This window comes from Schistocerca piceifrons, chromosome 11, assembly GCF_021461385.2.
Source record: "Schistocerca piceifrons isolate TAMUIC-IGC-003096 chromosome 11, iqSchPice1.1, whole genome shotgun sequence".
Classification (NCBI taxonomy): Eukaryota; Metazoa; Arthropoda; class Insecta; order Orthoptera; family Acrididae; genus Schistocerca; species Schistocerca piceifrons.
In genome coordinates this window covers 170,944,115-170,968,633 of record NC_060148.1, presented here as the reverse complement: position 1 = coordinate 170,968,633, position 24,519 = coordinate 170,944,115, and the positions used below count along the sequence as shown (strand labels likewise).

At 39.3% G+C, this 24,519-nt stretch overlaps 1 protein-coding gene across 7 annotated transcripts in view; it reads left to right on the top strand.

Moving 5' to 3' along the window:
• Positions 1-24,519, top strand: part of LOC124719951 (zinc finger protein 708-like) — a 115,929-nt gene that overhangs the window by 58,987 nt on the left and 32,423 nt on the right. For all 7 annotated transcript variants that reach the window (XM_047245162.1, XM_047245161.1, XM_047245157.1 and 4 more), the window contains exon 5: positions 383-475. In XM_047245162.1, the coding sequence (XP_047101118.1) occupies positions 383-475 (93 nt within the window). The remainder of the gene's footprint in view (positions 1-382; positions 476-24,519) is intronic.

The following is a 24,519-nucleotide window of genomic DNA, read 5'->3' as shown; positions in this document are numbered from 1 at the left end:
GTTTATGGGTTTACAGCTGGAAGATTATTTGCATCTATTTATTACCTGAGCTTAATTTAGAAATGTTGCTGCACTCATATATAAAGTTCGTATGTTGGAGTACGACCACCCGATAAAGCATCCCATAGTGCCTTTGAAATCAGAGTGGATTATGTGACAGGAATAGAAAGAGAAAGTATGCCAAATAAATACTACACAATGGCTGATAGCAAAATTAGAGACAATAGAACTGATTTGGATGCATTCTGACACTCACTCTTCCCAATCGATAAGAATCTCTGTAAAGTTGGATGATACTCATGAGAAAGGAATAGGTAGAGCTGTCATATACACACAGAAGTTAGCAAGCAGTTATAATTCACAGAATGTTTCCTTCTTTCAGTCCATTGAAGATCCATTGGGAATATCGTGGTCCACTGATTTTATCAAGGAGGATCCTGAATTAAATTTGGAAATGAGTGTAACTGAGAATATTGTAAGTATTTACATGTCTGATATATTGCCTGTAGTCAAGTAATAAGTCTTTTGTTAAGTTTGTAGAGTAAAAGATGCATTGCAGTGAAATTGGCAGATTGTCAGTTTTTTGGAACTTGTTGCTGTTCATAATTGTAGAGTATTCTTGTACTTCTGCACTTGACTTTCATTCCACCTGTTATGTGCTAACTCTTTTAAATAGAAATAGAAATGGAAGGGGATTGGTGACTGGTATAATCTTGTTTTATGTAGCCCTTGTTCGTATCAACTATATTGTATAATGGCTGTGTGCGATGGTCGCAAAATTCACATTTAGGTGAAGTGTAAGTTCTAATAGTGTAGGTCATTTGAGAAATATTCCTCCTTTCAATAACTTCTGATAAATGCAATTCAACAGATCATTGGCTGTTATCTTTTGTGTGAATATTATTCTTACATTTGACCTAAAAAAGTTTTGGGTTATGAAAAAGAGAGATAAAATTCGTGTGTTGTAGATCAGCCCTGATACTTTGGCCACAACCTGTATATATTGTGGCAGCTTCTGTGGTGCCTGTTGTATTAGTTATAAAATTTTCAGTAATAGAATAACTCTGTATATGGCTTTTGGTGAATGATAGTACATAGATGAAGCCATGTATGACCTTGTCATTAGAGTCCTTTCAGATCTAAAGAAGAAAGATAAATTTTTTACATATGATTTATGACCTTAGTAAGGTAAAGAGATGCTCAAATTGATAAATATGTCACAGGAATGAAATTAGACAATGATTGGGGAACATTTAACATACAATTGCAGAAGGTTAGGTACTGGCTTGCTCTTGATCTCATTGTTCATAATCAAACTTGTTGCAGTTGCAAAGCATTCTTCAGGCACAAAATGTTGGCTTCTTCAACACAGAAATGTGTGGTGATGATACAAGCATACAGGTCAAGGAACCAAATGATCATGCTAGGGACAGCTCACATTATGTAAAGGAGTGTAGCTGATTCACAGGTAACAGGCCAAGACTTTGACTCATGTTATGCCATTTTAAACAAATTAAAGGGATGCATTGGCATCACAAGTAGACAGGACAGTAAGTGAAACAGTAGTACTGTTGTTCCACAAGAAGGGTTTTACAGAAATGAGAATGCCACACATAGTAGTCAGGGATGTGCAAATGAGGAGCTAGGCCAAAACAATGAACAGTACAGTGTCCTAGGGCATACCTGTAGTTGTCAAAGTGGCTGGATTGTAGTTGGTGACCACTTACCGTGAAAATACAAAAGGCCATACTGGCCTTCGTATGCAGTCAAAGAGATCACAGGTCAAACAAGATGTCTCCATGGCACCAGGGCCAGAGGTTCAGGGATAGTGTCCACTTCATGGAGTGCTGCTCCCATAGCAAGTGTGTAGAACAGTGTGTTTCTGGTTGTGTGGTCTGGAAAACCATGTCATGTGGTTGGCACTGAAATCACTGATGTGTACCTCCCCCCCACCCCACTTGTTGCTTTGAAAATATGTAACTTAGATTAAATAGTGGTAGACACCTGAGCAAATCTACAAATAGGATGTGTGACGATAACAGTGATCCTGAGAAGTACATGAAGTTGTGCAGTGAACATCTTAGCTCTGTCAGCTAGTGACATGCAGTGTTTGTGGTCTCAGGAGCATAAAATGCTAGGGCTTAATGATGCAGATAAATTGGGCTGACCATTTTGATACTGGCACATGGTCAGCAATATTCTGTATTAATTGTGAAATTGTGAACTTTTTTAGGTAAATACATGAGAAGCTAGAGCAAGCTAGCAAGATAGCAAAGTAATACTTTGCTGGAGAAGCAATTAAGTGATAGGCTGCCACATCTGTCATTGGTAGGTTCAAACAGTACATAGGTGTTATGGAGATGCTTCAGAAACTCAAATGAGAACTTCCAGAAGGAAGGTAATGTTCTTTGGAGGAACACTATGGAGATAATTTAGAGAATTGCCATTTGAACCCGATTGCTAAACAATTTCGTTGTTTCCAACATACATTGCACATAAGGACTATGATGATAAAATTTGAGAAATCGGGGCTGATATGGAGGCACATAGACAGTCTTTTTCCCTCATATTTGCGAGTGGAATGGGAATGAAAATGACCAGCAGGGTTATGGTGTACCCTTCCCAGTGCGCCATTAGCTGGATAGCGGAGTATCGATGTATGTGGAGATATTAGGTAAAATAAGTAGCTGACTAATGTAGTAGGAGCAACAGTGATATTTTACATAGTAGTAAATGTACATTTACATACAAAATAATCCATTAGCAGTTTCCATAATTAGCAGTGTCAGTAGATTAGCACTAGTCACAAACAGCTGGTTGTCAGTATACTTCAGAGGTAAATTTCCTGTGGGAGCTTCTGCCTTAAGATTTGCAGACTGGCTCACCCCACTTCCATCCACATCTTCATTTATGGAATGCAATGTGTAAATCAAGGAATGAACAAATGAATAACATTCACATCCCATCTCTAGCCAAAGCAGAGGTTACAGTGTTGAAAGCAAATTTAATTTTATGGAAAAATTTCTGAAACGTTCAATAAGACGCAACCCATCAAGGCAAATTATCATATTTTACTGAAAGAAACTATACCTGTATAAGCAATTCTTCAGGATGTTTAAAATCATCAGATTTCACAAAGCTGTAATATTGTAATAAATAAAGGTACAGAATTGGTGTCGGATTTTTACTTCTATATATGCTTGCAAATCCTTTATTTACAAAGGAACCATATGATCTTCCCATTGCTTACAATTCATGTGTGTGCACATGTGGTTTAAGGTGGTTTTCACAGCTGTGTTTAGGATCAGATTCATCATTTACTGATCACAAAAATCAAAATTCTTTTCAACACATTTAAGCAGCCATGTTATAGACTTGATCCATGCATTTGCAACCGTGTCAGTTTAGGAAACTCACTGCTGTTGGCATGTAGTATCATAGTTCATCCAATGATGTTGGAAGAGGAGGCACATATGTGGAGCCTTTCACAAACTCCTGCCAGTAAAAGAGATCGAGAGATTGGTCGATCTATGTTTTTTTCTAATATTGTCAACTCTCTTCAGTTTGTTACAGAATTCCCTTCTCTTCAGATTCAGTTCAGTGCCAATCCCATAAGTTTGATAATAAATCATGATCACTACCTACAAACTTCCTGTCCCATGTTGCACAGCACATTACCCTTATTAATGTTGCAGCTACCAGTTCAGGTCATCCCTTGAAGACTCATTTTATAACATGTAATGTAATTAGAAACAACCTGCTACTGGAAGAAGTAGACATTACTGTACACACACTAAATGATACATACTGCGTACAATTCCTTGGTGTCTGCTTGGGTTTCAATTGAAATGGGGTCAAGAAAATGGTAAACTTCTCAGGTTGATCCCCTCAGCATTGCTCACCTTGAGGCAATTATGATAGCATCTCTTGGAGTTTTGACTTGTTTTTGGAAATATCTTCTGGGAAATCCAACTGCAAATAAATAAAATTTTTGTTACTTAATGTACAAGCCAATAGGTAGTTCCATAGTGACACGTAGGTGCAAGATCCCCTAGGTCAGTGAAGAGGTTTATGCGAGGTGTTCAGTTGTCAACATCACATCATTCGTACTATAAGCTTGTATAGGATAAATACTAATTTGTTTATAGCTGCCATGTCCTATAAGATTATACTATAGGGTAGTACTGAGTGAAAGCATGCTAGGAAGCATTTCTGCAAGTTGACACTCTGGAAGAACACTCATTAATTGCAAGGCAGAGAGATATGAGCTTTTTGGTTAACTAATTCTCATGCTGGTGCTTCCTTAATTTAATATCCATCCAAATGCCCAAGAACTTAACTCATAAATCCTCATCCAGTGCCTGTAATTGATATCTCCTTGTATCTGTAAGCCATTTGGACTTGTTTGGAGTTGCATCATGTGTGCTTATGTAAGTCTAAAGGTTGAATTTTTATTCTGTTGCCTGTAAACCAGTTGCAAGCATGATCCATTATTCTTCTGGCTGTTTTTAGTATGAGTGTGTTTGCTGATTATCAGTGTACTTATTGGCAAGCATTGCAGATTTTGAAGAAGGCATCTCCAATGGTTTTAGCACAACATATATGTAGGTCAGGATAAATCAAATGCTGAGCCCTGTGGGACATTGTATGTATTGTTTCCCCATTTTGTATTCAGTTTTCCTCCCAAGGCATCATTTATTACTACGACCCAGTTTTTGTTGCTAAGCTAAGATTCCGTTCTTGTAAGTGTAATTCTTTTAACACCATAACACTGTATTTCCTGACTAAAGGGAGATGAAGGTTGTAATGTGATGCCAATAAGGTTTCTCCACTTCTACTGCATATTTCAGTCATGCTGTAAAGTCAGCACAATATTTTAGTTATTAGATTGTTGCAATCTTAACAAGAAGAGTTCCTGCTTCTATCAGCAGATGATTCTTGTGACTGATTTGACCATTCATCTGATGAAACTGATGTCTGGTCAAGTATACACTTCCTGACTGAGTCTGATGTAACTAATTTCAATGGTCACCTCCCCCCTCCCCCCCCCCCCCCCCTAGTTTTTTCAGCTACTGTTAAGAAATTATTGTTTTCATGACCTGATATTATCTCAGTTTTTCCTAAATATTAGGCTGGTGCACAAGTTGATAATCAATTGTCATTTTTTATTTGTAGTTCACTGTTGCTCTTTGAGTCTACATATTGTCATTTTGTCATTTGAATATAGTAAGTGGAACTGTGGCCACTAGATATTGGAGTGCCAAGTGGAGAAAGAGGAGCATTGTTGGGTTCTATATAGGTGTAAAAGCAATGGAGGCAGCCAGAAACATTTGCATCCTGTTTGTATTTAATACCATTGGACAGAGCTAGTCAAGAAAATTGTTTTTTCATTCTAGGGAGAATTTTTTTGCCATTAGTGACTTACCTTCAAGGTTTGATGGAGATCGTTTAAATGCATTAATTCACAATGACCCATGTCACTGTACTTGAGAACTGGCAAATTCGATGAACTGTGGTCATTTCATGACCTTCTGATATTTGTGTGCAGTGGATAAGGCTCAAAAATAGGGTGTGTGGATACCACATGCACTTAACCAAAATCACAAAAATGGAGGCCATATGCACATTCTTGCTTGCCTTTAATCAGTTGTATGTGAACAACACTAATCATTCCTGCCCTGTATCATTATGCTGATCTGAAATGGTAGCTTTGTGCTAAAATAAGGAAAAGAAAGGAATGGTTGAGCCCAAACAAAGCATCAACAAAAAGCATCCACAAAAGATAATGTACATTCTGTGTGGTTTACTATGAATTGCATCCTTGAGATGTAACCACTGATTACTACTGACATTTACTGTCAACAGCTGAGACTGGTTGCAGATGCTGTACATGAACAATGACCAGGAAGACAGTACTCAAGGAAAATGCCTGCCCACAATCTGCTAGACTGAAAAAAAACTGTACACAGGAGTTGGGGGTTGGTCATTGCACACCCACCTTATTCAACTGATATTGCACCCTCAGATTTTCTCCTTTTCTGCTCTCAATCAAACAGCCTTAAAGGAACTTCCTTTCCAGATGAAAATGCGCTCAGTGCCTTGCTTAATGAGTTCTTCGCCTTAAAACCAGGTGACTTCTACAGTTACAGAATGAAAGTCATCTCAGCATTCAGAGACTGTTGTAAATAGTGAAGGAGAATATTTTGTTGATTATTTAAGTTTCTCTTATTTGTATCTGTTATAAATTAAAATTACAGAAAGTGCCATGAACAGTATACCAACCAAATAATTGCTGCAAAAGGGTACATATGCCTTATCTTTTTTCATTTTACTGGTAAACTGTGTTTCCTTTCATCTCTGTCTAACCAGTATGTATAATGTTTAAAATAATACTTGGTCTGTTAAGCCCAGTGTCTCAATAGAGATGTTAGTATTATACATATCTTTTGCAACACAGTTAACTCGATGTGTGCTAAGTCTTCAATGATGAATCATATTGTCTTTAGTTGTCAAGTTTATAAAGAATTTAATATTTTCTCAAAATAATTCTGATCCCCCAGTAAGGTTATGGCTGAGTAAATGACAGAAGATTTTTAATTTCTTGTCACAAAATGATGTGCTCTGTTGAGAGGTTAATGTAACATATGCACGGTGGTTTCTCAGGACATTTGAGTAGTGGTGTCAGGGTCAGCTGTGTTGTGACAGTTATCCAACATCAAAGCTAATTACTCTTGTTCTGCGGTATTAGTTTAAATAATTTTAATGAACAACCCAAAGGGTTCATTGAAATATTATCAAAAAATGAGCATAGCTTCTAATACTAATTACATATGAAAAAATTCAATGAAGAATTGACAGAATCTGTAAATTAGTTATTAAATTTGTTTACTTCAGTGTAGAAATGACTGAAGCACTAAATATCCACCAATTGATGTTGGATGTTGTAAATAATTTGAATTTGTTGTATAATCAGTAGGCCTGGTAATTGCAGTGGATAAAGATACAATTATTTCTTAATGGAGTACAACAGTATACTTACTCATTAATGGTCAGTTGAATCAAAAGTAGAATTCAGCTGAGGAAAGAGTAATTCCAAGTTTCCTCTTGGACAATCACACACATGAAAAATGAGTTTCATTAATTGTTATAGTAACATTTCCTTTTCTAAATGATTGATGTGTTCACACAGTTGGCTGTGTGGAATTAAAGGTAGCTCCTGAAAGAATTTTTTAAAATTATATTTAAATCAGAAATTGTTTGAATTGCACCCTTCCTTTAAAATAAAAATACATACGGAATGGGTTACATTAGGCATGCAGTAATTGTATCTAAAACTTGTAATCTTGAAGATGAAAGTCAAAAACTAATTGCATTTTGGACACCATAGATTCTATACATGGCTCGCACAAATAGCGTCATTCATAGTGCAATTTTGGATACTCTAAGAAACTAAAACTATACATAAATCATATGATTTAAACACACAAGTCTTTCAGTTTTTCATTATATTACATTTTCTTCTTAAAAGATTCATGTTGCAACTCAGTCGTATTTCCCAATTCTAAACACATAAGAAATATCGGTTGCTTTTTAAATAATCATTCGTTGATTTATTAATGTTCAGATTTGTTCAGTTCTAACAAAAAGTGCTGTCACTTTTGTATTGTGTGAAAAAATTTTAGCCTGTGGAATGGGTTTCAAAAACATTTCCATAGCCAGAGATGCCATAGATATTGTTTTATACCTCTTTTATTTAAAATTTCTACAGTGACAAACAATCCAGGATTTATCAGATCAACATGCAGATCTTTGCAAGCATCTGTTGCAATTGTCTTCATCTGCAGCATTTGATCCCCACAAGAACCACTTTCCACCGGAATACCCGGCATCCTTAGATATGAGAAGTAGTTTGGTTTTTTCAACCTTCAGGGTTGTTGGGTCAACAGTATTATGATAGTGTAAGGTAAAAAATAATAATAGTTTTGAATATGAGCAAAAAGTTTGACCTGAATGTAATTTATGCTCACGCAGTTGTCCAGAAACCATCTTCCAGTACCATAAAACGTAGTTTTTCCTTGAATCTGAGTTTGTGCACATTCATAAAAATCAGCCAGCATGCCATTTTCTTTGTTTCATCTGGTTCCACACTCCTCTCCTCATTGTACCACCAATAGCATCTGTCACAACTTCACCATTACATGCAGTAAAGAATAGCAGTCCATTTCCACTTAAAATACTTTCAATCACAAACTGGATATCGTGTACTTGTTTTCAAATAGGTAGGTACAGCCATCTCAAAAAATTATCAAATTTATTGGAGACATGAGATCATCTTTACATCAGCTATTATTTATGTGACAACACAGCAACAGAAACTGTTTCATGTGTTAGATCTCATTGGTGATGGTGGCATGATTAAATATTCCTGCAGCATTCAGGCGCAACCTGTGAAGACTGTACTTGTGCATGTGATGAATGAGCACTTCAACTTTTGTCTTCATTAATCAAAGAAACATTATCTACAAAGTCTGTCTGTAGATTTCCAGATTTGAGAGATCGATTTTGCACATATCCCTAATTCAGCAGATTGTGAGTTTTTCATGAAGCAGTGAAATGTTAAATATAAAATTTATCAATTTCTGATACAACATTAGTGATGGTACCATTAACTTCTTTATATTTTTGTTGCCTGTCAACATCAATCAATTTTTCCATTTTACTTCTTTGTCAGTGAACTTCATTATTTAATGTGAAGTGAAGTTTAGGAGTTACAGCTTTTACACTTTTTACACGAGTTCATAGTATACATGAATTAACAGTAAACCACATGTCCCAGTAACTCCTTACCTCAAGAAAAAACGCTCTTGCCAGTGCATTCACCAGATAGTTGGCATGACACCTACATACATACATACATACATCGAGGTGTATTCAAAACCAACAAAATGTGTAATGAATGAAAGTATTTTTTATTTGCCCCATTTCTTTGTCTGCATAACATTGTTTATAAGCTCCCTGAGGTGAAAATACTATGTAGTGTTTTTGCAGCACTTTGTGCATCTTAGTCTTCGGATCTTTAAATAATTAAGTATGCCATCCGTCAGGTGCTTGACAGATTGTCATCTCTGTTGTAAAAAATTCAGCTGTTAGCTTCTCTCCTTCTTAAACCTTGTTATTCAGTTTGTGTTGTTTATGTTTCCTTAAACATTATGGAAGTTGTTGCACTTTAACAATTAATTTGTTTGTTACCGCATATTTCCATGTTGCGCTCATGGATGTAACTATCTTTTTACTGATTTTCGTGAAGTTTATGCGGATTAGTATGAACCTAAATAGGGTTCTGATTGTTACACTCCAGTGACAAGAGTGGTTTTGCATTTACTTTCTTTGTACATACTCTTCACAACCCCTTCTTCCTCTTTTCCTTTATTTTAAAACTAGACATTTGCTAAGTTGCTCTCTTCCCTTTCTTCTGAAGTCTTGTAACATTTTCTTATATTTTTCTCTGAATTGAATCAGTTGTAATTGATTTGAATATAGTTTTGTAATATATATAGATATATATATATCTCCCTCTCCCTCCCTCTCTCTCTCTCTCAAACTTACTATCCATTATCTTTAACAAAAAGCTAGTATTAATAATGTGTAACAATGCACCAGCCTTCATATACCGATGTATTACTCTGTAACTTATTCAGCAAATGAAACTTTTATTGTTTCATCCACAAAATAATTTCCCCATAAATTCTTTTCTTTACAGTACATTTGTTTAAAAAATTGTTTAGGTTGAATTTAACTAACAAAAAATGTAAACTTTGTTCCTGACCTACCTTCTGTGTAGTAAGAATCATTGACGTTAAATTCTTCTTTGGATATCACAACTTAATCAGTATTTTTAGTTGCAAATCTGGCCGCAAACATGATGAATTTAAACTTAAAATGCCTGTAACACTGTAGCCAAACTAAATGTATTTTGTAACATGGTGTATGCAGTTTAAATCAGCACACAGGAAGTGTCATAATGATCAGTAAGTTAGGTATGGTATGTTATGACAGTCTTCATATCATTGTAACCTCTACTTGTAACTTTCAAAAAATAGATGTGAGAAATTATTTATATTTTTCCTCCCCAGACAGGAAAATAGATACTACAGCTAAACCATGATGCAAAAAACAAAGATAAGGTTCAGAAAATTATATTTTACTCTTGTGCTTACATTTTGGAATGACTCAAAACTACAAATTGGTCAGACAAAATGGCTGGCCATGACTTAACTTCAGGAGGTGGAATAGCTAGTACTGACAATGCACGCACACAAAAGTACAAGCAACTTCCCTAGCTCAGGGAATGATTAGTTCCTTCATCTGGAAAGAGGAAGGTTAGGAAAGAAGGGCAGGTCACTGAGACCCAAAGAGTGTCACTCACAAGGAAACATCGTCAGTTGGGCCTTATATTTTAGAGAGAACAAAAGCACTCCATATTTTATGGAGTAAGACACACTTTTATCTTCAAAAAATTTCGTGCAACATTCAGGTGTGTCTTTTACTCAAAATGTAAAAATGTCCTTTATTTGATGTAAAATTCCTGCCAGGCTTAAAAAACAGGCCATATATTCAATGCTGTTGGGAACCTATCTATCTGGCAACACTGGATTCAACTGGCAGCAGCAGTGCACCGATGCGATGAACATGAGTTGTGGAGCTTCACAAGCTTGCTAACACTGTCCCTCCTGCCCTACCATCACAAACCCAGAACACTGTCTAGCCTATGATGTGTCACTGCAGTCTACAGTGCCAGTGAACTTGAACTGAAAGTCATTTGTATTATCGGTAACAGAAGAGTATTTTCTTTAGTAGTTTCCTAATGGAAAAAAGAGAGGTTTCATATGATGTGAGCTATAAATTGAAGGTAATAGCATATGCAGAACAATATGGAAACAGAGCAGCTGAGTGACATTTAGGTCTTCCTCCACCAGAAAGAGCCATTCGTGATTGGCTTGCTAGTAAGGAAGAACTGAAAATAATGAGGAAGACTCAATGTGCAAATTGAGGACTGAATGCAAAATGGCCAAAACTACACTGTTATCCAAAATTAAAGCAGCAAACAACACCCCTGTCCTGTGCTTAATTCATGATACAGTCCTACATACTGTCAACCAGATGTCTGTATGATCGTGTTCTTCATGGAAGATGGCATTCCGGTCAACTGAGAACTATGCCAATGATGTCAGGGCATGTATGAAATGAGGTAGTGTTTTTTGGGTAACCCCACATCCACAGTAACTGTGTACACAGCTACAGACAGTGCAGTATGACACAGAGAAAATGCCTACCAGACTCGGCAGTGGAGGGCCGTAGGAAGAAAGGAAGCAGGACAGTAAAAAGTTAATGTGGGCTGATGGATTTGTGTGAATTGTTCCAGTGTTTCTTGGATGGGGTGACAGCTCATAGAGACTGAAACTATATCCCAAAGTCCAGGGCAGGGCTGACCATGTGCGACTTCAGAAGAGAGCACCATTATTTTGCTGCAAGGTCACAACAGACTGCCTTAGAACTGCATGGCAACTGGCATATGAGCTTGCATCATCCACGGGACATGTTGTATCAAAGTAAACTGTGTGCATATGGCTTTGGCAGAGTGGCCTTCATTGTTGGAGACTGCTGTATGTCTAGCTCTGACACATCTTCACAGAAGTCAGCATCTAGAGTGAACAGACAGCTTGCTTATGACTCAGGGCAGGCTGCCCTGTCTTGCATTCTTTTTGCTGGACCCATGCTGCATTCCAGGATGTCACTCTGTGTGTCACAGTCATGTGGCATAGGCTGTGATAGTGGGACAAGAATCATGTAGTATACAAACTGCTGAGTACTTCGGCACTCCAGTTTGTTTCTTTAGGGTTTAAGGCATGTGTTATAAATAGTATTCTGGTGGCAAGTGATGAAAAGCTTCTGTCTTTCCACTAGCATGTTGCAGCATTGGCTGTTGCTATACTATGCACAGCTGGCTCTGCTTTGCAAAGCAAGTTGGCCATGTTTTGCTTCACAATGCATAACACCCTCACCCGTCTGCAGCTGGCTCTGTTTCAACTCTCTTCTGCTCTGGCGTATTCTTTTACCATTGATGGTCGATACACTACATTGACCTTTTAATTAAGACTGTCTCTCAGGTTGACCAAACTAAACTACCCATACATCAGTGTTACTGGCGACCATTATTTCCAGCGTTATTTTCCCTCTTAAGAATCGTTCTAACAATTAGTTACCTGAACCTTTTCACTGAATCTTACACATTTCCATAGACCCCCTTGCCCTGAACCTTAACTGGAACACCATGGTACTAATTTCGTTACTGTGCTTCTTGCACAATCATTTCATACTCTCTACTCCTCACTTAAAAGCGAAAATAAATCAGTTATTCTTCATATTATATCACTGTGAATTCTGCTTCATTCTGCTGCTTTTATGATTCAATTATCCAATGAGGTGGAATCTGAACTATGGCTGGGTCTGAACTTGGTGGTGTTCTTTGTTTTTTATGTACCGGAACACCACCAGGCTCAGCAGAACGAGTGCTGCTGTGGTGGTTAGTATGACAATAGTCAGTGTTGTCTCTTTCCAGTGCTGATTTTCACAATATGAATTTACACGCTGCATAAGGTTTCCAGGGAGATTGGTCCCTCCTGCTGATTCAGAAGTGTTTTTATAGATAACATTAGTTCTGGCTCTAGAGTTTGATATAAGCTTCTCAGATTTGTGGCATGTGGCGCTTCCATGGGCTCCTTTGGCCAGTACAAATGTGGCTGGGAAATACTAAAGTGAGTTATCTCTGCAGCCACGGTGGACAGGCAGAAAGTAGGCCCCATTATGTTGAATACTGTTCCATTTAATAAGAAAGCATTCACCTTTCATTCTACCCTCCTTGATGTACCCCTCCATTTCTTGCAACAACTATCTGCTACTACCATGTTCTCAAAGCTAGGGTACAATCCATGTGCCTTGACCTGCTGCAAGTACGATTCTGGCTGGACCACTTTTTAATTGCATTTTCTTTCCTCCTTTGTCCCATTAGCAATTTCACTGCACAGGAATCCTGCCCCACTCATATTACCATACGTGGACAGACTATGATTCTCTCAGTGGCATTTTTGTAACTTTGCTTCCTCCATTTCTACATATCTTCCTTTGTCTTTTGCAGTTAATAAGTCGCTGAGTTTTTACTCTTACAAATTTCTTTAGTATTCCCCATGTGATGAGTTATGCACAAATTATGTAGCACTCATGATGTGCTTGTTTCCCTGCTGCTGTTACAGAAATGGAAATGGAAACTTTTCTTCCATCAGTTCTCACTGATGCTGCAGCTACTCCAAATTAAAGGGCAAGCCTTTGTGCTCAGGTTCTGAAACCAACCTCATCTTCAGTAACAGTTCCTTCTGTACTTTCCTTAGACCCTTTAAATACTGCCCTTCTTGCAACAAATTTACCCCTAGCTGAAACACTATCTTCTATGGACTGCAGCCGTTTTATTAACTACTTCCCTATTCAAGACCTCTACTTGGGTTTCTGGTTCCCTGATATTCTGAGTAATATGAATACTGCTGCTTTTCTACTTCAGCTATCTGCATTTCCATGCATCTTCTCAGTTTTATATATAAGTTCAAAATCTTATTCGCTTAGCCTTACTGTTCATCATGTCAACCTATTGGGAATGATTCTTTAACCCCAACAACCATTTTAATGCCACATGAGCTGTTATTACTCTAAATGTTTTACTGTACAGATAAAATTTGAAATACGTGAGTCCGCAAATAAGGTTAGCATCCCATTCTCCATTGTGGAATTATTTCATTCTTCAAAATTCAGTTCCCTTGAGCATAAGCTACTGAATGTTCTGCACATTCCACCTCTTCTGATGAGACACAGCCTGTTGCATGGTTATCATGCATCACATAATAAAGCAAATTCGCTATTAAAATCAGGAAACGGCACAATTGGACTCAATTTTAAAGCTTCTTTTAACTCCTCGAAAGCATGCTGGCACTGTTCTGACCATACAAACTTGGTACCCTTCTTTTAACAATTGTGTAACCTTCTGGCAATATCGGCATATCCTTTTATCAACCACTGGTAATAGTTCACAAGTCAATAATGATTGCAACTCTTTTACAGATTAAGGTACAGGAAATTCCCATACAGCTCTAATTAATCTTGGGTCTGTCTTAACTCCATCTTGTGGTATGTCCTCGGTATGCTATCTAACCTTAGGAATACTTCCCTTAACCACTGCATATGCTATTTGATATCACTTCCATAGACAATTATTTCACAAAGATACACAGAGCTTTGCCATTGTTTCAGACTTCTGGGTATTGCGTCCAACAATCTCTGAAATGTTACAGGTGCATTTTTAATGAGGATGGCATCTGTCTGATTAGGTAGTCGTCCCAGGGTGCCTGAAATTCTGTTTTGTCAGTCCTGCGGTGCAGGCTCTATCTGGTGATACTCACTCGTCAAATCCTTTGTTAAAAATATTAGCATAGCTCTAAATTATCCATAATTTCTGTGATGTTTGGGAAAGAGTAGGCATCCATTATGGTTTTCACATTTAGGTGTCTGTAATCATACCAAAACCTCTATTTTTTGCAGAACTATTCCTGCCCACTGTTGACATTACATTCTTCAATTATTCCATCTTTCAGCTGTTGATCGATTAATAACTCCAAAAGTGGGTGCAAGTACCTAGCTATTCTGTATGGCTTGTGGTAGACTGAAGATTTATTTCCTATAGGTATGTAGTGTTGTGTAATAAGCGTACCTGATAATAGTCCTTTTGGAGAAAATAAATCACTGAATTCCAGAAGTAGTTCTGTCATCTGTTCCCTATTGCTTCCCTCTAGAGGCTTCACTTTTGGTCCTCATACAGCTTCAGTGATGTCTGGCAGTTCTCCATGGCTGACTCCCCCACATGTCCCATCCTTCTTCCTCCAAGATATTAGCAATTAGCAAATGGTTTGTTAATCATATGCCCTATGTGCTGAAATGGTACATAGAAACAGATATGTGCATGATATGTCTGTTAAATGAACAACCCACCTGATCTAATACTTCATTCTCTTCTAATGGTTCCATCACACACAAAATTCATACAGTGACACAAAGTAATTTCCAGGACCCTTAGATACATAATCATGCGAATAAAGTCTTTCTATGGGTGTTCATGGTTTAATTGATTCACCTTTCGCAGCACTCTCCTTGCCGCCTCTCTACCTTGACTTAACCTAACTGAACCATTTTTCTGCCACTTTCCACCCTGTGTAGCTGGAAGTTGATTATGGCACAATGCTGATAAAAGAAATCTAATCCCAGAATCATGTCATAGGCCTCAATTTAGTGTGCCACAATCTGTAATTATTGTTTCAATTAAGCCGTATCCAGGTGGATGCCTAAGTCCACTGTCCTAATGGTGTGATGTCTTTATTCCCACTCCTCGCAGTCTGTACTGTGGTGGGTCCAATTGCTTACATTCCACCAAATCACTACTGGTGACTGAAACATGTCTCCTGTGTCTCATAATATCATGGAATCCTTTTTCCCTACTATTCTTCTTATCGCATCCACTTCTGCATACAGTTTTGTAGCATCTAGTCTTACTAAGAAGACCATAGGTGGACCAGGGGTCCCAGCTAGTGTTAAATACCTCACTTCTCCCTGCTCCTCTACTTTTAAAACTGTTACTTATTCACATCACCATGAGGCTGGGGACACTTTGTCGTTACATGGCCTGTTTGCCCAAACTTGAAATGTTTTATGTTAGCTGCAAACACTGTCCATTTGCCCTGCATTCCAGTCGACAAATTGATCTCCTCACACTCTGTAGTTAACCGCACTGCTGTGCGCAAATCTTTCGGACACCCTGTCCACACACATTCTGACATTTCCGCATGCAGCCCACATAAAAAAGAATTGGAGACCCTCTGCTCTGCTTCTTGCAAAATATCATTGACCTCAGCATCCTACCCTAATGCATTAATTTTCCTCATCCTATCTGCAAATTCTTTCACAGTTTTTGTATTTTTCTTAATTATTGCCGCTAGTTGTTCCCTATAGTGTTTGGCAATATTTTGCTCCATATATCTTTGAATAACCCTTCTTTAAATTCTTGGAATGTTGTGGCTCCCTTCAGAGCTCCTGTATACGATAAATATGTTTATACTTCCCCTGTTCGTCTCTTTGGAACAGTAAATAATACTTCATTAGACCAACCTTGCATCTGAGCCAGATATCGAAGGTGAAGACCTGCTCATTGTTGGTTTTTTTATCAGGGGTAAGGAGCAATTAAACAGTTGAACTTTTATCTGACAAATTTACACTTTGTTGAATGATTGTGATCGTGTCAGGCGACTAAGTTCTTTACTATCTGCTGGTAATTGTGCTACCTTCTGTAACAAAATGCATTCTGCTTCTAGTTATGGCACACCTTATGTGTCTGGTTCTATTGAAGCTTCGTCCTTGACAACACTCACTTCGAGAACTAACATTCACAAGACAAGAAGACAAAATACATTAATTTTGTTCTTATGTGTAATTATGAGCCGTATTGACTTCCAGCACTGCCTAGTTGTTTGGCCCAAGTGATTACATGTGTAACATTTTCCTAGAAGTGACTTCAAACATTGCACTTAAGTAACCCTTGAGGTTACACTGTGCACATCTAACAGTCTCAAACTAATCATGCCTTCTATTACCTCTAAGCATAGAAATATCCACTTGTTCTCTATTTGCAATAAAATCTACTTCATAATATTCACGACTGTCAGATGCCTTTTCCATGACCAAAATATAAGAATTTTCTTTCTTTTTTTTGGTTTTTGATTCACTGTAACATAAGGTGTAGGTTCTAACATAGGCCTACAAAGAGATGACAAAGTTCTGACATCAGTGTTGCATGACTCTTGGATTGTCGCATGTGGAGAGTGAAATGAGATGTCAGGGCAACTGTAGATATGTTTAATTCCTTTCGTTTTTCCAGCCCTAAGCCATAGTACATCAGGAACAGCTTGGTAGAGGCTTCCAATTGCCTCTCATGTGAAATAGTAGACATCTGTCATTGCTGACAGTGCAAGGAGCATGGTTGAATATGGGGTCACTCAATGCCGCTGTCAGCAGTCTCTGGCTGCGACAGTGATGACCCCACAGTGGTGCAGCTGATGATGGCCGTGAATTTCCTCCAGTGAGCAGACAGCTCCCTCGTGCCTCATAGCAGGCTACCCTGTGTAGTGTTCAAACGGCAGACCCCATACTGCATTCTAGGATGTCACTCTGGGTGTCACAGGCTTGTGGGTGTTGTTCGCTCTGATGTTGAGAGAAAAATCATTTAGTACACGAATGGCTGAATGTGTATACATTTGACTATGTTCATTGAGGGCTTCAGGCAAATATTTTAATATGACTGTTGGCAGGTAAGGAAAGGCTCCCGAACTTCCACTAATGTACTGCAGTGTTGGCTGTTGCTATACCATGCCCAACTGACTCAATCATGTTTTGCTTTGCAGCATGTGATACTCCCACCCACCTGCGGCTGGCTCTGTTGCGGCTCAGTTCTGCTCTTGCGTTTTTTCTGACCAAATTCAGTTGACATGCTACAGACAAAACCCAACAAACACTCGCACCAGAGAGCATTGAAAGGACCTACAGTCAAACTAGTGTGTCAGTGGAAAAGACAGCTATGGTGTAGAGTAAGAGAAGACATTATGGTCAAATCTTTCAAGAAGTACAGTACAAATAGTTCTCTGGCGGGCAGTGAAGACCATCTCTTATATGAAGAAGACAGTGGTCATGAACGAGAAGAAGTTAAATTTTGATATTCAGGGGCGTTTAGGTCAGTTCGGTTTTATACACTAAGAATTTTTTGTTTAGCCTGGCTTTGCAATCTAATATTAAAAATTGTAACAATGTTACTTTTTTAAAAAGTGGTTAAAATGATTATATGCTTTATAGCCTGCAGCATCTTAGTCTGTAAAATATACTGAGGGTCTCACTGAAGCCTTCACTGATCATAATTATCCTTCCAATCTTGTACAAAAACAAATCTCTCATGCCTTATCTTTAGAGTCTCCCATTGTCTGGCCACAGAGGAGCATTCCTCTTGTAACTCAGTACCACCGAGGACTGGGACAACTGAATTACATTCTCCACAAGGGTTTTGACTACCTCTTGTCATGCTCTGAAGTGAGAAATGTTCTGCCCACTATCCTTTCCACACCTCCCACAGTGGTACTCCACTGTCCACCAACCTACAGAATCTACTCATCCATCCCTACACAACGCCTGCTCCCAACCAATTACCTCATGGCTCATACCCCTGTAATAGATGTAGATGCAAGACCTGTGCCATACATTCTTCCACCACCATCACAAGCATCACCTATCCCATCAAAGACAAGTTTACCTGTGAAACCAGTCATGTGATCCACAAGCTAAGCTGCAGCCACTGTGCTGCATTCTATGTGGGCATGACACCCAACAAGCCATCTGTCCGCATGAATGGCCACAAAAAAAGTGGACCACGTGGTTGCTGAGAATGCTGTCAAACATGACCCTACATTTCAATGACTGATTCACAGTCTCTGCCATATGGATCCTTCCCACTAACACTAGCTTCTCTGAATTGTGCTGGTGGGAAATTTTCCTACATTGACGTAACCCTCCTGGCCTCATCCTTCATTAGCCATTGTCCTCACCTATTCAGCCTCCTGTTTTATTCCAGCACCATACAGCCCTCATTCCACCATCATACCCAGTATATTTACTTCTCTTCTTTTCCGTTAGCCCCCTCCCCACCTCTCCCCTGCCCACCATGTAACCCCGATAGCTGCCCTACCTTCTTTGCACCTCATTCTTGCACCCTCCCCAGCAGCACTGCACTGTACATCACCACTACACTACTATCCCTCCCCACCCCAGCCTCCTCGTTACCCCTGCCCCATCACCACTCCCATCATGCAGTAGTGCTGCTGCTGCTGCTCACTGTGTGGTTGTTCCAGTCGTGTGTGTGTGTGTGTGTGTGTGTGTGTGTGTGTGTGTGTGTGATTTTTTTTGGACGAAAGACTTATGGGTCAAGAGTTTTATTTGTGAGACACTCTTTGTTGTGCCTATCTGCCACTTGGCATCTCTGCAATATGAAAAGTGTCAACTTTGCTTTCTCTTGCTAGTCCAGGGATTAGAATATGCTTGAGGTATCCCTGCCTGTCATAAGAGGTGACTAAAAGAAGTCTCTCACTTTTCAGCCCTATAAGTTTTATGGTTTGACCTACCACTTCCAAAATTCTACATAAGCACGGGTCATATGGGGAATGACGCCTTACGTGGTGCGTGAGTTATCCATAGTGCCCCTTGATTTGCTGTCCTGAGCCTCTTGTCATGGCTTTGCATCTCCACCTGCAATTCAACTATTTGGGCGAGGACACTTTCGGGGGTATGTCATCTTCTTACGTTGTCTCCTGTACTCTTTTGCCCCCATGACAATATTAGATTTCTGTGAGCCCAATATCCAGTATGGTAGCCAGTTCGCTGGGGTGGAGCCATCATGTACCCATTTAGTGGTAGTCCCCTGACAACACAGGGCTGATGCTTGAGCTGTAAACTGCCCACATATGCCAAGGAGTAGATGCCTGTCTTCCTGGGGCATCAGGACTCCCGGCAATGGCCATCATGTCAGGTGGTTTTTGCTGTGGCTGGGTGCCGCCCATGGGGGGAGCCCGATTGGCGTGGGTGGTACCAGGGTGGCTGACCCACAATGAAGCGGACTAAGTCATCTCTTGCTGGTGACCGTGGCGCCAGCAGTCTGTAAGAAGGGCAAGATCCAGTAAAATGCTGACAGATATGATCCTAAATCATTTCCCTCCCTTGCTACACAATGGGATGAATGTAGTGCTACAGAAAGAAGAGAGCCATATTCACCTCGGTATTTTGTCTGTAGCAGAATGGTCAGGGACTCCTTTCTACCTATGAAGCTTCAATTTTTTGTTGAACATCTTGAGGATAAGTTTGAGGAAGTGACAGCACTGGCAAAGATGAGAAGTGGTGCAGTCTTGATTCAGACAGCATCCTCAGCCCAATCCCAGACATTACTTGCTTGTGACCAGCTGGGTGATATTCCTGTTTCTGTTACTCCCCATAAAAGCCTCAACATCATCCAGGGGATTATTTTCCATCACGACCTCCTCAGTCCGACAAGCTCCACGCCACTCTAGAATGGTGGTTCATTTTATCTGGCAGGTTTATAGGGGACCCAAAGATAAAAGGGTCGCTACTGGTGCCTTCATCTTGGCCTTGGAGGATGATTCATTGCCTTAGAAGGTCAAGGTGATGGTTTACTGCTGTGATATTAAACCATACGTCCCTCCTCCTATGCGGTGCTTTAAGTGCTGGAAATTTGGGCATATGTCTTCCTGTTGGACTTCCAATGCCACATGTTGAGACTGCGTATGTCCACTGCATCCAAATACTGTCTCTGCATCTCCTCCCACTTGTATCAACTCGGTGAGCAGCACTCCCCCAGCTCACCAGACTGCACAGTACTCTAAAAGGAGTGGAAAGTCATGGGAGTACAAGACCCTGGACCATTTGACTTATCAAGAGGCTAAACAAGCGTATCGAGCAACTTAACCTCTTACCCGTGTTTACATTCCGCGCTGACCAGTTGCAGCTGTAGCGGCGCATCGAAAGCTAAGTACTAATTAATTGTTTGTGTATAGTAGTTTATTTAGGAACTTTAGTAGTCTTCAACCGGTGTTCTTGGTGTTTTCCGGTGAAATAACTTCAGAAGAAATTTTTGCGAACTGCTTTCAGTTTCGTTACTGTCATTAGACGTTTGATTTTCTTTCTGTGTTAGTATTTTGTTATATTCTCATTTGTTGTTGATTAATACTGTCAATAATAGTAGTTACTTCCCTTGTAGAGCAAGTTTGTGATAATTGTAGTCAGTTTTTAACATCTTCTTATTGTAGTATCGGAACTTAGATAAAGTTGTTTTCTTGTTTCAATAATTGTAAAATTTTACCATGAGTGAGAAGTGTGGGCTTTGCCGTAGGTTCGTGAGTAGTGGATTGCGGTGTGAGACTTGTTCGAAGTATTTTCACTGGGGGGAATGCAGTGGGGAAGCCAGTGGGCATTCTGGTGAGATCCTCTCCTGGAACTGCAGGTTATGTAGCAAGAGTAAGTTGATAGAGGAGCAGGAGCATAAGATCTGTGCCCTTCAGGTGCAGTTGAAAAATGCACAGGAGGAGCTAGATAGGATGAGGAGGGAGAAGGGGGATGGGGAATGGGAGCTGGCTGTTGGCAAGAGATCTGCTAGGAGAAGGAGATTTTCAGATAGTTTTACTATTGGTGTTTGCAATAGATATGACCAACTGTCAGAGTCTAGTGGAGAGGAATCTCTAGTAGCTGTAGATGTAGGAAGTATGCAGCAGACCTCAGCAGTTACGGTGGCTAGGACAGTTGCAAAGTCTAAGAGAAAGAAGAAGGTTCTGCTGTTAGGTAGTTCTCATGGTAGAGGTGTAGGCCAGCAGTTGCAGGAAGTTTTGGGGAGTGAGTACCAGGTCACCAGCATTGTGAAGCCTAATGCAGGATTGGCTCAGGTGACTTTTAACGTAGGGGGGTTATGTAGGGATTTTACTAAAGAGGATCAGGTAGTGATTGTGGGTGGGGCTGGTAATAGTATTGATAGGGATGGGGAGTATGACATAGATGGTGACCTGGAAAAGATAGCCACTCAGACTGGCAACACGAATGTGCATTTCGTGGAACTGTTTCAGCGTCACGATCGGCCTCATCTTAATACAGCCGTCAGGCGTAATAACATGAGACTTGGGGGTGCGCTGATGACAGAAGGCATGAGTCACATTTCAGTGGTGTCGGTGGAGTCTATCAGTAGGACGGGTTTCACTAGACATGGCCTGCACCTCAACAGGTATGGGAAGGGGAGGTTGGCAAAACTTGTAGGTGACAGCATAGGTGGGGGTGGTGGGATCACTCATGGGAAAATTCCGGTAGTTGTGGGTGTTAGAGCTGTACCTTTTTTAGATTGAAGTCAGCTGATAGGTATTCCTGCTTAAGGGAAGTCTCTCTAACAAAGAAGCCACTTTCTACAAAGCTTGGGTATCCGATTAATGAGGGAATTAGTATATTTCATCAAAATATACAAGGTATTAGAGATAAAGTTAGTGAACTGCTTATAGATGTTGACTCTGAAATTATTGGTATATCTGAACACTTCTTAAATAAGGAGATAATTCAGAGGCTTCCTTTACCAGGATACAGGTTGGCTGGCAGCTTTTCTAGGAGCTCTTTGCGGTGTGGGGGAGTAGCCATGTATGTGAAAAACGGTATCCCATTTGAGTCAATTGATGTTTCAAAGTACTGCACTGAAAAGGTGTTTGAATGTTGTGCAGGTGTGGTTAAATTTAGTGGAGCTAAACTTCTTACTGTTGTTATTTATAGATCCCCAGACTCCGATTTCACAACTTTTTTGCTAAAGCTAGAGGAGGTTCTTGGTTCACTTTATAGGAAATACAAAAAGTTAGTTATATGTGGTGACTTCAATATTAATTGTATAAGTGATTGTGCAAGGAAAAGGATGCTGGTAGACCTCATTAATTCATATAATCTTATGCAAACCGTATTCTTTCCAACGAGAGTGCAAGGGAACAGTAGAACAACCATAGACAATATTTTTGTTCATTCGTCATTATTAGAAGGGCATTCTGTTAGCAAAAAGGTGAATGGCCTTTCAGATCATGATGCACAAATTTTAAGTCTAAAAGATTTTTGTGCTGCAACACATGTTAAAGATAGTTACCAACTTTTTAGGAAAGCTGATCCAGTTGCTGTACAGACTTTTGTAAACCTTATCAAGGAACAAGAGTGGCAAGATGTTTATAGTGCTGATACAGTAGACGATAAATATAATGCTTTCCTCAAGACTTTTCTCATGCTCTTTGAAAGTTGTTTTCCGTTAGAACGTTCAAAACAGGGTACTAGCACAAACAGGCAGCCTGGGTGGCTGACTAAAGGGATAAGAATATCTTGTAGAACAAAGTGGCAATTATATCAAAACGTTAGAAACAGTCAAAATCTAAATACAGCAGCCCATTACAAACAGTATTGTAAGTCTCAGGATAAAATTAAAACCATATGGTCAGTCGTAAAGGAAGTGGCTGGTCTGCAGAGACAGGTCGAGAATATAGAATCAGTGCGTAGTGGGGATGTCTGTGTTACTGATAAGTCGCATATATGTACAGTACTTAATAATCACTTTCTGAATATAGCAGGTGAACTAAATAGAAACCTAGTCCCAACAGGGAATCATATAGCGCTCTTAGAAAAAAGTGTTCCGAGACTGTTACCTGAAATGCTCCTCCATGATACTGACAAGAGGGAGATTGAGTTAATAATTAAATCACTAAAGACCAAGAACTCTCATGGATATGACGGGGTATCTAGCAGAATACTGAAGTATTGTTCCACGTATGTTAGCTCAGTACTTAGCCATATCTGTAACTATTCCTGTAGGAGTGGTCGGTTTCCTGACCGATTAAAGTACTCGGTAGTGAAGCCACTTTATAAAAAGGGAGACAGGGATAATGTTGACAATTATAGACCTATTTCTATGGCATCGGTGTTTGCTAAAGTTATCGAGAGGGTTGTATATACAAGGTTACTGCAGCATTTAAATTCACATAATTTGCTGTCAAATGTACAGTTTGGTTTTAGAAATGGCTTAACAACTGAAAATGCTATAGTCTCTTTTCTCTGTGAGGTTTTGGATGGATTAAATAACAGGTTGCGAACGTTAGGTGTTTTCTTTGATTTAACGAAGGCTTTTGACTGTGTTGACCACAAAATATTACTGCAGAAGTTGGAACATTATGGAGTAAGGGGAGTAGCTTACAATTGGTTCGCCTCCTACTTTAAGAACAGAAAGCAGAAGGTAATCCTCCGCAATATTGAGAGTGGTAATGATGTTCAGTCCCAATGGGGCACTGTTAAATGGGGCGTTCCCCAAGGGTCAGTGCTGGGGCCACTGCTGTTCCTTATTTATGTAAATGATATGCCTTCTAGTATTACAGGTGATTCAAAAATATTTCTGTTTGCTGATGACACCACCTTGGTAGTGAAGGATCTTGTGTGTAATATTGAAACATTATCAAATAATGTAGTTCATGATATAAGTTCGTGGCTTGTGGAAAATAATTTAATGCTAAATCACAGTAAGACTCAGTTTTTACAGTTTCTAACCCACAATTCAACAAGAACTGACATTTTAATCAGACAGAATGGGCATGTTATAAGCGAGACGGAACAGTTCAAGTTCCTAGGCGTACGGATAGATAGTAAGCTGTTGTGGAAAGCCCATGTTCAGGATCTTGTTCAGAAACTAAATGCCACTTTATTTACCATTAGAACAGTATCTGAAATAAGTGACATTTCAACACGAAAAGTAGTATACTTCGCATATTTTCA